At 41.0% G+C, this 15,095-nt stretch overlaps 1 protein-coding gene across 2 annotated transcripts in view; it reads right to left on the reverse strand.

Annotated features, from left to right (window-relative positions):
* Positions 1-11,208: 11,208 nt before the first annotated feature.
* LOC118563226 (interleukin-15-like) overlaps positions 11,209-15,095 on the reverse strand; it is a 28,988-nt gene continuing 25,101 nt past the window's right edge. The window contains exons 5-6 of one of the 2 annotated variants that reach the window (XM_036137557.1): positions 11,947-12,072; positions 11,209-11,850 (exon numbers count right to left, since the gene is read on the reverse strand). In XM_036137557.1, the coding sequence (XP_035993450.1) occupies positions 11,743-11,850; positions 11,947-12,072 (234 nt within the window). In that variant the 3' untranslated portion in view covers positions 11,209-11,742. The remainder of the gene's footprint in view (positions 11,851-11,946; positions 12,073-15,095) is intronic. The other variant, XM_036137556.1, reaches the window with a different exon arrangement.

Below are 15,095 nucleotides of genomic sequence, written 5' to 3' on the forward strand. Positions count from 1 at the left end.
CTATTGTAATTCTTTACTATCAGGAAGTCCACAAATTGCAGTTCAAAGTCTTCAGCTGATCCAAAATTCTGCAACGAGAGTTTTATTGAAAATCAACAAGAGGGATCATATTTCTCCAATTTTAGCTTCCCTTCATTGGCTTCCTGTTAAATCAAGAATAGAATTTAAAATTTTTCTTCTAACGTATAAAGCCCTTAATAATCAAGCTCCATCATATATCAGAGCTCTGATTACTCTGTATGTTCCTAACAGAGCACTTCGCTCTCAGACTGCAGGTCTGCTGGTGGTTCCTAGAGTCTCTAAAAGTAGAATGGGAGGCAGATCCTTTAGCTATCAGGCTCCTCTCCTGTGGAACCAACTCCCAGTTTTGGTCCGTGAGGCAGACACCCCGTCTACTTTTAAGACTAGGCTTAAAACTTTCCTTTTTGACAAAGCTTCTAGTTAGAGTGGCTCATGTTACCCTGAGCTACCTCTGTAGTTATGCTGCTATATGCTTAGGCTGCTGGAGGACATCAGGGTTTATTTCTCTCACTCTGCTGAGTGTTCACACACACCGTAACAACCGTTCACCTGTTTCCATAATCTGCTATTACCCTCTCTAACATAGAAAGTACTCCTGGATCAGTGCTTTTGTCCTTTGTCAGTGCTTTTTCTATCTTCTCAAATTCTCAGTCAGTCATGGCAGACGGCCATTCACCTGTTTCTTCCATACTAACAGGAGCAATTCCCTCATCACCACTGGCTCTGCTTCTGACACTACATCACATTTTATAAATTGTCATATTTCTCAGCACAAATGAAAGAATTAAATAGTTTGCAGGGAAAGTTCAACATCTCTCCTTACCCATTTCATCATCCTCATTTGACTTTTTAAACCGAGCTCATTTTATTGAAAAAGCTGTCAATTTTGATCATTTAGCAGCGGCTGTTTTCAGAGCTTGCCTCTTTAACTCCATCTTTCCCTGCGCTGACGTTTTTTTTACTCTTTATCTTTCAAACAATTGACAGAGTGCACTGACGTGTTATGTCAGGGTGCTTCAAAAAAAAGGGGGGAGAAAAAAGAACTGCAAGTCCAAGGATAGCGGGAGCTGCGTGGTGATCCACCCCACAGTGTCATGACTGAACAGCGGCATTACCCTTGTGCCCAATAATCAGACAGGCCCACCGAGAACTGTCCCTGACGTCCCAATTAGCCACTCGGCACCTGGGTACAACTGGCCTGGCTTTCTGTTTAGCTGCGATGACATCTTGGGGGGCAGGTAATCTGCTATTACCCTCTCTAACATAGAAAGTACTCCTGGATCAGTACTTTTGTGTTCTTTTTTGTGTCTCTGCTCTATCTTCTCAAATTCAGTCATGGCAGACGGCCGTTCACACTGAGCCTGGTTCTGGTTCTGCTGGAGGTTTTCCTCCCTGTTAAAGGGGAGTTTTCCTCTCTACTGTCGCTTCATGCATGCTCAGTATGAGGGATTGCTGCAAAGCCATCAACAATGCAGACGACTGTCCACTGTGGCTCTACGCTCTTTCAGGAGGAGTGAATGCTGCTTGGAGAGACTTGATGCAACCTGCTGGGTTTCCTTAGAGAGGAAACTTTCTGACTAACCTGGAGGATCTGATTGAATTTGACTTTGGAAAGTGCCTTAAGATGATGTGTTGTGAATTGGCGCTATGTACATAACATTCAATTGAAGTTAATTGAATTGCTCTGGTCAGATGAGCCCAAAGTAGAGCTTGTTGAACCTATAAGCAAAATGATACATGCTGCAGCAAACAGCTAAATTATGAGAGTCCCAGTGGAGGTTAAGTCTGTGTTTGCATTCTATTTACATTCACAGCCTGCTACTCAAATTCAGTATATTTTTGACATGTCAGCAATATATTTGCTCAATTTAGAACTCTGTTTCTTTTTTGCTTTTCTGCTTTACACCTGTTTTTTGCTATGTGCACAGAAAGTTCAACCACTTGGATTAAGTGAAGCGTAACAGCCTTGAAAGCCTGTTTTTATTGCTGTTCCCCAAAGTATCTGGTTTCTGGAGTTTTGCTGGAACATTCTTTCCAACTTCCTTTTTCTTTACACGGTTCCTGAAATCATCTTTTTCTTTCTTGTAAGTTTTGATAGTGCTTTGTGTCGCTATTCTAGGTCTTAATCCTACCAGGATCAGATTTCGGCTTTAATAGGCAGTACAAACTCTCTACTAAACGTGTGTCAACAGTTCCCAAAACTCACTCCAAACACAGTCGAAACCAGATTTTTACATAAACATAAAAAGACACATAACCTCCTTTTCTCAATGTCTGACAATAAATCAAGCTGTCATCCTGCCACCAACCTGTGCCAAAGGTGCAGGTTGGTGGCAGGATGGGAGCAGGTTCCTTGCCCAAGTTTTGTGGGGCATAGAGGCAAGACAGAGCGTCAGATTTCAGATTCTTGGAACCGGGGAGATAGGAAATGGTTAAGTTAAAGAGGGAGAAGAAGAGGCACCAACGGGCTTGTCGGGGGTTGAGGCATTTGGCGGACTGTGGGTAGCCTAGATTCTTATGATCAGTCCAGATGATTACGGGCTGCTTGGACCCCTCTAACCAGTGACGCCACTCCTCTAGGGAAAGTTTGATGGCCAGCAATTATCTGTCTCCCACATCATAGTTTCTTTCGACCAGAGTCAGTCGTCGGGAGAAAAAGTTGCAGGGATGGAGTTTTTGGTCTGAGTCTGAGTGTTGGGAGAGAATCGCACCCACCCCAGTGTCAGAAGCGTCGATCTCCGTCCGGGTGTACAAGGATGGGTGCCTGGGAAAACCTTCTCTTCGATTCCTGAAACGCGGAATTGGCATCTGGGCTCCATGAGAATGGAGCTTTAGGGGATGTCAGAGTGTGCAGGGGGCGGCAATCAGACTGTATCCTCTGATAAAGTGCCGATAGAAGTTAGCAAAAATGAGGAAGCGCTCAAGCTGCTTCCGTGTCTCAGGCACGGGCCAGTCGAGGACCGCCTTGATCTTTTCAGGATCCGACCGGACCCGCCCGCCGTCTAAAATAAGGCCAAGAAAGGTTACCGAAGGGTTGTGAAATTTACACTTTTCAGCTTTCACGAACAATCGGTTCTCAAGGAGACGTTGGAGGACTAGACGCACATGCCGATGGTGCTCGGCAAGATCACGGGAGTAGATCAGAATGTCGTCTAGATAGAAGAATACGAACACGTTTAGGAAGTCCCGAAGGACATCATTAACTAGTGCCTGGAAAACGGACGGGGCATTGCAAAGCCCAAAAGGCATGACCAAATATTCAAAGTGACCCAGGGGGGTCTTGAACGCCGTCTTCCACTCATCCCCCCGGTGGATCTGAACTAAGTGGTAAGCGTTGCGTAGGTCAAGTTTAGAAAAGACTGCGGTGTTCTGGACCAGCTCTAGCGCAGACGAGAGAAGAGGAAGCGGATATTTTTTCTTCACGGTTATTTGGTTTAAGCCCCGGTAATCAATGCACGGACGAAGGGAACCGTCCTTCTTCCCAACAAGGAAGAAGCCCGCACCCAGCGTGGAGGCGGAAGGACAAAATTTAAGCCTTAAGCAAGGGACTCATTCATATATTTTTCGAGGGCCTGACGCTCGGCCCGGGAGATGTTATAAAGGCGGCTTGTGGGCAGCGGAGCGCCGGGCAGCAGGTTGATTGCTCAATCGTACGGGCGGTGTGGAGGTAAGGACTCGGCTTTGCTTTTGAAAGATCGATTTAACTGAAGTCACAACCCGAGTCAACTAGAGCGGGGAGGCTTAGACTGTCATGGGCCGTTAGGATAGTCGCCCGTAGACAGATTAGCGCCGATGGGGGGGGGGGGGGGGGCGGCGCCGGCTGCGCTGCCTGAAGGCAAACAGAAGGTGGGACTGCTGCACTGGGTTGGATTCGGCCGAAAAGACCATTTCAAACTCCTGCACCAAGTTATTAAAGGAGCAGCCGAAGTGTCGGCAGTCGGGGAAGCGGGCCTCAGCCCATCTTAAAGCTCTCCCAGTTAGTAGGCACAGAATAAACGAGATCTTAGCCTAGGATTTTCTCAGTAAAGAAGTTGGTAAATTCATTACAGGCTCTGGTGGAGTGAAGTTTAGAAGTCACGGACACGGAAGCATGTCGACTGTGGCAAACAAAGCACGAGTGTAGCTGTAATCAAAGTCAGAATAAATAAATAAATAATATATTAATAAATATTAGGTTAAAAATATAGAGTTCATAAATACATACATTTCTAGTAAAAAATATTTTAATATTAAAGTCTTAATTTCATGTATTTCATGTATATTGTTTGTTTTGATATGGGGGAACCAAAGTTTGCTGCCGCGTGTTGACGGGGTGTTAACGTTTTTGAGTGTTGCTACCTGTTTATTAAGAACATTCTGGACCAAGCTAGCAGGCAGACACCTCGTTGATTCCTCTGGCTAAGACTGTGCAATAATAATTAAAGAAGACTGGATAAAGTGCATAATGCATTGAAGGACAGAAGATTTCAAATTTTCTCTCAAGGGAAAGCGGCCAATGAGGTACATTTATGTTTGTTACTGTTATCTTTGTTTGACCGTAAAGATGTAATGTGACAAATTTCTGTCGCGTCATGTATGTATGGTCGCGTTGTTTCTTTGATGTCTTTACATTGAAATAATTTGTTTTTATTTGCTTTCTGTCTGTATATAAAACAGTTCTCACGGCACACTATCGCATGCTCCTTGTGTGATTAAAGCCCGTAACTTTAAAAATGACTTGGTTTCGTGATTTCGACTTGAGGGGGAATTACAACGAGTATTATTAATGTTTTTGTTGATAATCTCTGAGAAGAAAGATTCCCTAGCATTTTTCAGTTTTTAGTTATTTTTCTTCCCAGAAACAACCTTCATCTTAACTGGAACAATACAGTCAGGGATTTTACTTTGTCTTTCCTTCTCCTCTCTCTTCCTGTTTTCTGTGTGAATCCTGTAAACAATAGCCAGTAGTCCCAGAAAAATAAATAACCATTTACCTCAAACATTCTGAATTAACCAATCAGAAACTTACAAAGTTGTCACGTCATCATCTGGGCTTTTCCGAACAATTTTAGTGCCCGTGAACTCAAAAACTCTATTTATACAGCACTGGTTCATGACACACGTCTCAAGGCACTTTACTACGTCAATTTATTCAAATCCTACAGACAGATTGGTCAAAACGTTTCCTAAGGAAACCCAGCAGATTGCATCGAGTCATTGACTTGCAGCAATCCCTCATACCGAGTCTGCATGCAGTGACAGTGAAAAGGAAAGCTTTCCCTAAACAGGAAGAAACCTCCAGCAGAACCAGAGCCAGGCTCAGTGCGAACGGCCGTCTGCAACAAACGACTGGAAGTTGGAGAAGACAGAGCAGAGGCACAAAGGAACACAGAAGCGCTGATCTGGGAGTACCTTCTCTGTTAGTGAGGGAAATGACAGACTAGCTCCATAGGTGGCTGTGTGTGGGAAAGAAACAGTCACGCTTTGATCCAGTTTTTTGGTAAAGAGGACAAAAAAGCTCACATACAATTAGTTGTAGTAAAAGCTCAGCCTGCTGCAGGTTCAAGGAGAGAGAAACAGGGTTAGACTCAGAGACAGGGCCAGCTGGACCATCTCTAAAATTAAGCTGTTGACAGCAGTAGCTGTTTTTACTGTGGCGGGAAAAAAAACATGAAGACATAAAGATGAAAGCTGTTTGATTGTCAGTGAGAGAAAATGTCTTTATACAGTGTATGTAGTACGAAGCCCGGGAGAGCTCACTTTAAGTGATATTTTTTTTCAGGTCATGATAATTTGTGAGCACGTTTCCTTTAATTGAGCCTTCGAATTAATAAAACGTGAGCACGTTTTCTTTTAATTGAGTCCTCGAATTAATAAAACGTGCACACAATTTATTCGAGCACACGTTTTAATTATTCGTGGGTGCGTTTTGGTAGATCGAGATCTCGAATATACTATAACGTGCTCATGTTTACATGTGTCAAGACAATATTGAGTGCACGTTTTACATTTTGTGGCCACGTTTTAAGTAGATCGTGCACACAATGTTCTATAACCATGTTCACTAAATTGTGCTCTCGTTTTAAAAAATTGTGCTCTCGTTTTAGTAAATCGTGCGCTCGTTTGAGTAAATAGTGCACTCGTTTAATAAATTGTGCCCTCGTTTTACTATGCTTAAAATGAGAGCTCAATTTAGTAAAATGAGCTCACACTTTAGTAAAACGAGAGCACAATATAATAAATTGTGCACACGATTTAGTAAAACGAGTGCACAATATAGTTAAACGAGCGCACATTCTCTCAACATGCAAAACATTTTGCGATGACCCCTCTAGGGCTCCGTACTGTAGATATATGGTTTTAGCAGAAAATACCACTTCAGCTGGAAGAGAACAGTCTGCACCTTGTTTCACTGCGATGCACAAACAGAAAGTGTTTGTGATGCATGCTGAACATGCTACGATTCCCGGAGAGATGATAATCTACAAACGCCTCTTTGAATTTGACTCCTGCCTACACGATGAGCAGGATGTAAAGGGTTATCTCTCAGCCATCTGCTTCTTATCTTAGATTTATCTGCTGCTTCTCAGCATTAAGGCTTCGTCTGTCAAATAACCGCACAGTCCTTATCATGTATTGACAAGTATGGCTTAAGTTTCATGCATTATTTTCTTTTCAGGTTTCGTGATCTACAGCTGTTACAGTTAAACCTAAACAAGAGCGTAGAGCTAAGGGGTTGTTGGTTACAAAAGTTTCCTTAGTTTCCCACGTGGGAGCTGAGATTATGCAATGTGTAAGATGATATGTACATTTGGAGACACATATGTCTACTCGTTCTGAACGTGTCAGGCTTCAACCTTTAGCTGAACTTAGAGAAACACAGTCTTGTTCAAACAAGAATAACAGTGTGTTCCGTTACCAATGTAACAAAACAAAAGTTCTTAATTAAAGTGGACTTAAATTCAATTGTAATCTTGTGGCATGGCCTTTGACATGCAGTTCATGCCAGGTTGGTTGTCTTATTTTACCTTTAATTAAAAACAAATCAATTAACTTTTTGGATTTACTTATTTTGATTTGGGTTTTTTTTTTCTGACATCAACCATTGTTTGATGAGTTGAAACATTTAGGTGAAAAACACAATTTCTTCTGTCTCAAGTTGCATCTTACAAGACGTTAAACAGCCGGGTTTTTAACCAGCTTCCTGCTGCACAAGTCTTAATATAATCTCTGCCTTTGTGACAAGAAACCTTCAGGCTGTGTCCAAGATAATTCTCAACTTAAATCAGCGCACCAGGATGCTACACCCTCGACTAATTAATGTTGATTAATATGCACAATAATCAACATATTTAGATTAGTTCATCATCAATGTGTCTAAATGTAAAGATTGAACTGTGTTGCCTGCGAGTATTTGAACTTCTTCGGTCTTTCCACGTTTTGTTACTTTACAGAAATCCTTTTTATTTTAAAAACCCTGCACAAAATAATCCATGATAAACATGTTTCCACATTTACATAAAAGCTTAACAACAGAAATTGGACTAAGCTGCATATGATTCCCTCTGATCATCCTTAAGATCTTTGAGTAAACTTAACTGGAATTCATCTGTGGTAAATGCAAAGATCCGAACACCGATTTCAGATGAAACACAATCTTTATAAAGTCTCAGAGTTAAATGAGTAGACCAGGGGGAAAAAAACGACCAATAAAGTCCTAATAATTGCCTGTAGACCTCCTAGTCAGCATGGTGTCGAAGCACAAATCTGGAAAAGATGAGAATTTCAGCAGCATCCAGAAACGGCACTGTTGTGCAAAACAGTGCCGTTTTGAAAAACAAAAGAGGTTTGCAACCCACCAGGGTTTCCCTAGATCTGGCTGACGGACCAAATAGAAGAACAGAGGAATGAAATGCAAGAACCAAAACAGTGGCGTACATTCTGTAATCTTTTATTACAGTCCAAGGTCAGTCAACAGAAAACTCCCACCCAAGCAGACATATCCAAAACAGAGGCCAGTCCAAAAAAATACAAGGGTTAAAAATCATTTGACGACGGAGTCAGGATAGCGGCTTGAACGCTTGACACAAAAGACAAAGACAAATTATCAGGGGAAGCTGCACTGGGCGAGGTATAAACAGACAAACAACATCAGGGTGTGGCACAGGCTGATTACAGGTGAGAAGTTCAGTCGCCTGAAGGGAGACTGCAAATCAGAGCGCAAAATAGAAGAGGAAGTTCAGGAGGAAAACAAAACTAGACACACAACTGCAAAACACTTAAAGCCCATCTGGACGTGACACTGTGTAGCTGGAAATGAAGCGCCTTGTTCAGAGAGCTGACCGAGAACCCGTCTGGATGGTCAGCCATTGTTAAAATACTTTATTCATAGCAGAGCAACCAAACAGAAGATGTTCCTCGCCTGAGGCTTGAACTTTGCAGAAACACGCCTCGGAGGTTTTCAAACCAGGAGAAACGAAATTCAGCTGAAAAATAAAACTGAAAATACATTTTTTTTCCCATATCTCAGAGCCTCATGTTGACATTAAAACCGAAACTGCTCACTACATAAACAATACCATCCCCACTGTGAAGCATGGCGGTGCCTGCATCAGATTGCTGTTCTCCCACAACAAGTAGTCTGCAGGAAGGGTAAAGCAGCCAAATTTAGAGGGATTCTTCAAAATAACTTGCGGCCGAGGAGTCAGAGACAGACTGTGGAGGCAATTTCTCATCCTAATATGGCAATAAAACGAAGCACACAGCTAATTAAACAAACAAGTGGCCTCAGTGAATATCTCAGAGTCATGTACCCAGAGAGCTCAGACTTCTGTCCAACCGAGCAGCTCAGGAAGGAACTAAAAATGTCCAACTACTAACCCTGCCAATCTCACCTAATTGAGTTTAAGAAGGCTTGGAGAGAAGAACGGCACAAAGTGCATCCAAAAAATGGTGCACAAAGCTTATCAAAGCACACCAAAGACTGTGATTGCTGCCAAAGGTTCTTAAAATATCCACCCCTGGGCGTGAATACATATGGACCTATTGTGTTTAAACTGTAAGTGTGGAAAAAGCCCGGCTGTGGGAAGACAGCCGGGCTGTCTTCCCACAGCCGGGTGGTGTCACTGTAAATATCCTGAAATTATTACAGTAGCAGAATTTTATTCATGCCCCTAAGGCAGGCACTAAATTCACAAGACAACTTTACATTTACACACCTCAAAAAATAATGCAAAGAGGGCTCATAATAAGGGCAAAAGTTAAAAAAACTTTATTTACAGTGGACTTGTTAAAAGACAAGGTCTTTTGTCAAAGGACAAGAAAAAAAAAACAAATATTTATGCACGACCACATCACTGATAAGTTTCAAATTGTTGTAGTTGTTTTTAAAGGCTGCAGTAGCCTTGCTTCCTGACATGTGTTTGTAATTAATTCTGGGAGCGTGTGCCTCGTAAAGACACTTTATCTATGGTTTAGTCAGATGGACATCTGGTTCAACGCCCTCTGGTTTGTTTCCATGTTTCTGCTGTTTCTGTGGATAAAGTCACTGAATAACGGAGGACCAAGATCCTCTGGTGCATTTAAACAACACAAACCTCCTCCAACACATCATGTTTTTCAAAGTTTGAGTGTCTTTTTGGAGAGTGGCTCGATGGGTTGGAACATGCGCGCTGCGGTTAATCACCAGGTTATTAGACATGATATATGACCAGACTCACTATCTGACATGTTTAAGAACAAGCTCTGTGCCGCAGACATCAAACTCGATGGGATGCTGATGATGGTGATTAACCAGGAACGTGTTTCTGATTTGGAGCTCATGTTGAACAAGCTTCAGTTCTGCATGAGTGTACACACCATTATATTAAAGCTTTAGCAAAAAACTTTCTTTTTTGATCAGCACGCCACATCTTGACTTGCCATGTTTGCTTGGTGATTACCTCCAACTTTTTAGGATTGGGAGGGCTCCTTACCATCACCCTAATCGTCAGCTTCCTCCACAGTTTCTCTGGCAACAACTCATTTGGATAACATCACTTCCACTCAGAAGAACAATTTAAACTTGTGTCTACCGGGGACATAAATAATTATGGGATCGGCTGCAGCTGCTTTTGGGGTCAGCCAAGAAAAAGGAGGTTAGAAGCTAAAATAGCTTTTTTACTTTCACTGAAAGGAGGCAGAATCATGGATGAGGCGGAGGATACTGGACGCTGTTTGGGTTTTTTTTGCTGTCGTTTTTTCAAAGAGATAAGATAAGATAGTCTTTATTGATCTCACATTGGAGAAATTCACATGTCACATCAGCTCAATAGACAGTCAATAGTCAGGAGAAGGTGCCAAAAATAGGAAAGGGTGCATCAGTTGTATACAGTGTATCTTCTTATATACAGTGGATCAAAAAGAAAATGAGAAAAAAATAAGAATAAAAATACAAAAGAAATCGGAGTAGGCAGATGATGTATTGTGTAATTCCCGGTTATACACACACACACACACACACACACATATATATATATATATACACATACATACACATACACAAACACACACACACACACATATATATATATATATATATATATATATATATATATATATATATATATATATATATATATATATATATATATATATACGCACACATACACATGTACTGACATATATTCACTTGGTGATAGCAGCAGAAGTTTTTCCGGATGATAGCACAGGTTATAGCACAGTGTATTAAATAGATTATTGCACATTAGTTATTGCCCAAAGTTATATAAAAGCGTGATTATTTATTTGATTACATTTTTTTATTTCTTTTTTTCATTGTGAACACTTCATTGGTGCATTTTAAACACATCGCAATAATTATCAAAACAATTAAATCCCATTTCGGTAACTTGGTTCAAAGAGGTACACGATTACAGATCCATTACATGCAGAGCTTTGCATTTCAAGTGTTTATTTTGGTTCATTTTGAGGATTGTGCCTTAAAGCCAATGAAAACCCAACATTTAATTACTGTCAGTATTTGGACCCTTACAGTTACAGGAAAGACTGCTACCCTGTTGGCTGTCCAACAGTCACTGACATCTGCCACCAGCTTTCCATTGGCTGAAGGAGCCAGATATTCACAGAGTTCTGTATCGAAACGTATCCATGAAGAGTTGAGAGGTAGAAAAGAAGTGCCCAAGTGACAGGAATAACCACAGCAGGTAATCAACTTTTCAATGATGCTCATATTTATTGAGATGTTCTTGTACGCCATTACTGGGCCAGATGTGTGATCTTCTTTTTGGGTGTGTGCTGCGACGCATCTTTTGTTCTCAGTGCCCGCTAATGTTCAGCTTAGCCTTTTGTGTACAGCATAACAAATGTGTAAATAATACTCAAAAGGAATCAAAAGCGCTACAATAAACTGTAGTATTTACTGCAAAGGTAGGTATAATAAAGATACAGAAGTGCCTTGTTTAAACAAGTTGCATAACAGGTATTCATTCAGTAGTGTTAAGCAATACCTTTAATATTATACAATATGGCCATAAAGTACAAATGTACAACTGACAAAAACAGAATACGGTGAACCAGTGTCATGATATACATTCAGACTGTTTTTAAATAGATAAACCCGGAGTATAAACAAGGAAGAGACATTCGTATATTCATATATAAGGACGGCAGTCATCTATTCTGATGCTTACATTGTGATATTCACAGAATAAAATATTTCTATATACAAATATATACAAGTATTTACATTGTATTTTTTTCAGATGTTAGACTTTCCAAAATGGTCTTAAATTTGTTGTAGAATGTTGTACTATTTTCGAGGGGATAGACTTCACATTCTGAGCAGTTTGTCTGAAATCCAAAACAAAAAATGTTATTAAAAAAAAAACGTAATTTCTAAAATATTTGCAAATGGTAAAAATAAAAACTGTGTCTACAAAGACTTACCTCAGGTTTCAATCTTTCGTCGAAGATAAGGATGCATTCTGTTTTGTTAATGTCCACATTTTCCTCCCGAATGATCACCTTCAGTTCAAGCATATAACACCGGAGCACCTTATGTGTACACCTATCCTGCAAGAGAAGAACAGCCTTCATCACCAAGCATCACTAACCGAGTCTCCTCTTTCCAGATGAGATGGTCTCAGAATCTTCTATGTTTGACAGGAGAAGAACTTGACTAAGACATTGTTTATGTAGAAGACCAATTATTTATAGGGAATGTTACTACATCCTGGGTGACAAATGAGAATGGTTTTGGTTTGTTTGGCAGTACATTTCTTACTTGTTACTCCTTTAATGTCATTTTTATTTATTAACAGAAACAAGTTGATGAATCTGAACTGGTTTGAACGGCAAGAGTGAGGTTAGCTTGTATTTTTATGGGTCAAATTGAATCCATTTATTTTTTAAATTAGCATGACCCAAAACTTTAACATAGTTTGTGTGTTTGAACTTGAGCAACACTGTTTTTTCCAAACCTGTCTGGACTTCCTTTGTTTATATATTTGTCCTTCCGTGTGACCTATTATTTTATATCATAAAACAATGGTATTTTTGAATACATGTTGTCTAACTAAAAAAAACTATAAAGCACAGTCAAATTCAATAAACTAGAATATATAGAATATGTTTTAAACATACTTTTCATTAGGCCTGCATTTCTGTATTAGAAAAGTAACATTTTATTGATGTGATATAAAATCTTTTTTTCTTATTAGATTTTATTTCACATTCAATGGACACAAAAACAGAAAGGCAAAAGAGAAAGGAAGAGAAAAGGATTAGACAAAATGCTAAATTGGAGAAAAGGTGACAAAATAGAGGAGAGGAAAAGGAGAGAACAAGATAACATCCTTGGAGTCTGTTTCTACACCTGCAGATAGAGATATAAAAAGAACAGCCAAACCAACCGATAAAGTATTACAGATACAAACAACTAACTTCTTCATAGCATCGGTGAAAAATTATGTAGTATTATTTAATACAAGATGTATAAAGTGACAGCTAAAGCCACTTATAGGGGTTTTCTGTATATAAGTGATTCTGTAAGCACCTGAATCCAAGCATCTGTAGGTGTTTGTGAGAGTGCGCTTGTGTCTGTAAGGTATATCCATAAGAAAAAGTCTCAATAGTGGTTGTGAGGAGCCACAGACACGCCTCCCAGAGCACCAAGGCAGACACCAGGGAAACCAGAACCCAAGACGCCCGAAAGGACCCCCAGAGCAAAGGTGCTCCAGAGGGACCACCTGGAAAGCTGCCTCCCCCATCCCAGGGAAGAGCAGAGAGGAGCCCCAGGGAACCCCCCAGCAGCCACACTGCCGAAGCCCTCGGGAGCTGTGGTGATGAGCTTGTGGGCTCTGCTGACAGCCAGCTATGCCGGAGTGGATCCAGCCATGATCCCCGAGACCCAAGGGGCCCTGCCAGCAGTGAGTCAGCAGACACCCGAGCACCCAACCCAGGACCACCAACGCACCAGCTCAAACCCTACAGTACCTTTGGTACTGTAGGGTTTGAGGGTATCTTTGGTTCTCCACAATCACTATCAAGCTATTTCTGGATAATCTTCACCTAAACTAGTGCACTTTCACATCTCCCACTGGTGCTGGGTCCCAGGTATTTAGTGTTCACTTATATACAGTAATCTTATAATTTATTTATTTATTTATTTATGTTGTGTCACTTTCTTTTTTTCAAATATCACATTACACATGTCAGCTTACATAATAATATATATGATTTAGCAATGGCATCTAGGTGTTATTCGAGTGTATCTGTTGCTTTATGTCTATTGGTTGTGCTGTTCTTTTTGTGTCTCTTTCCAGGTGATGGAGCAGACAGAGGACATTTTATCATCCTCTTCCTTTTATCTCCTCTTTCTTTCACCTCTACTCTTTTTCTTTTCTTTCACTTTTTGTTCTTCCTTTACTCTCCCATTGTCATGTCCATATAATTTGAAATTCTCCTTGCAGGAATCATAATAAAGCTATTTAAAAGCATAAATCAAGTGGAGCACTATGGCGAAAGCTGTTTGCTCCACTTGTAAAAGCAAAATCTGTCGAGCTCCATCTGGCATTGAGATATCAATTCCTATTGCCATAGTGCTAGACAGGACACTGGGAAAAAAAAAAAAAAAAAAAAAAAAAAAAAAAACCCTACAGTACCCAAACCTTACCGGTCAATACCCTGGCCCCAACCCCCCACCCCGATCCCAGCCCAGACTACCCACAAGCCCATCCACCCAGAGATGAGGCTAACATGAACCGAACAGGCCAGCCAACCAGAGCCCACCCCTTGAAACCGGAAGCGCTGCCTCCCCCACACCCTGCCCTCTATAATTAAGTGCCACCGCTATATCCCCGGGGAGAGCAGAAGTGCCAGCCCCCCGTGACCCCCTTTTAAGGCAGGGCTGCAATGACGTTGAAGTGTGTTTTGGGGGATAAAGTTAATTTTCTAGGCAAATATTGACTTTGCAATTAATTGCTGTTGCGCTGATCTCTCTTTATAACATTCTGGAGTATATGCAAATTGCCGTTATAAAAACTGAAGCAGTAGACTTTGTAAATATTAACATTTGAATCATTCTCGATACTTTTGGCCATAACTGTATGTTGCAAAGTGATAGCCACACATGTAAACTACCAGGAGAGGGAGGCACCACGAGCAGCACCAGCTAGAGACAATCACCAAGGCCCAAGAGCAACCAACGCAACCAACCCAACGCAACCCCCCCCCCCCCCCCCCCCCCGCACCATCCTCACACAAAGAATATATAGTAAGCCCCAGCCCACCCGAACTATGCAGAACCCTGTTCCCCGGATAGAATACTTTATGTCATAAAATACCTGGTTGGATAGTATCAATAGCAGATAAGAAAGCCTGGCATGAGTACCAGGACTCTGGTATTTCATCAAGAGGTGAAGGAATGTTATGCAAGCATTTTCTGCTTCTCTTCCTGGTCTATAGCAAAACTGCATCGTGTCTAAGCAGGCGTGTACCAGATTTATGAGATCAACTTTCACCCACTTCCTTAAAGGTCATTTATGTCATGAATGTATTTGGACTGGTTTAAGTCTCCTGGGTCATGCTTTCTTTAG

The sequence above is a fragment of the Fundulus heteroclitus genome, chromosome 5 (assembly GCF_011125445.2).
Source record: "Fundulus heteroclitus isolate FHET01 chromosome 5, MU-UCD_Fhet_4.1, whole genome shotgun sequence".
Classification (NCBI taxonomy): Eukaryota; Metazoa; Chordata; class Actinopteri; order Cyprinodontiformes; family Fundulidae; genus Fundulus; species Fundulus heteroclitus.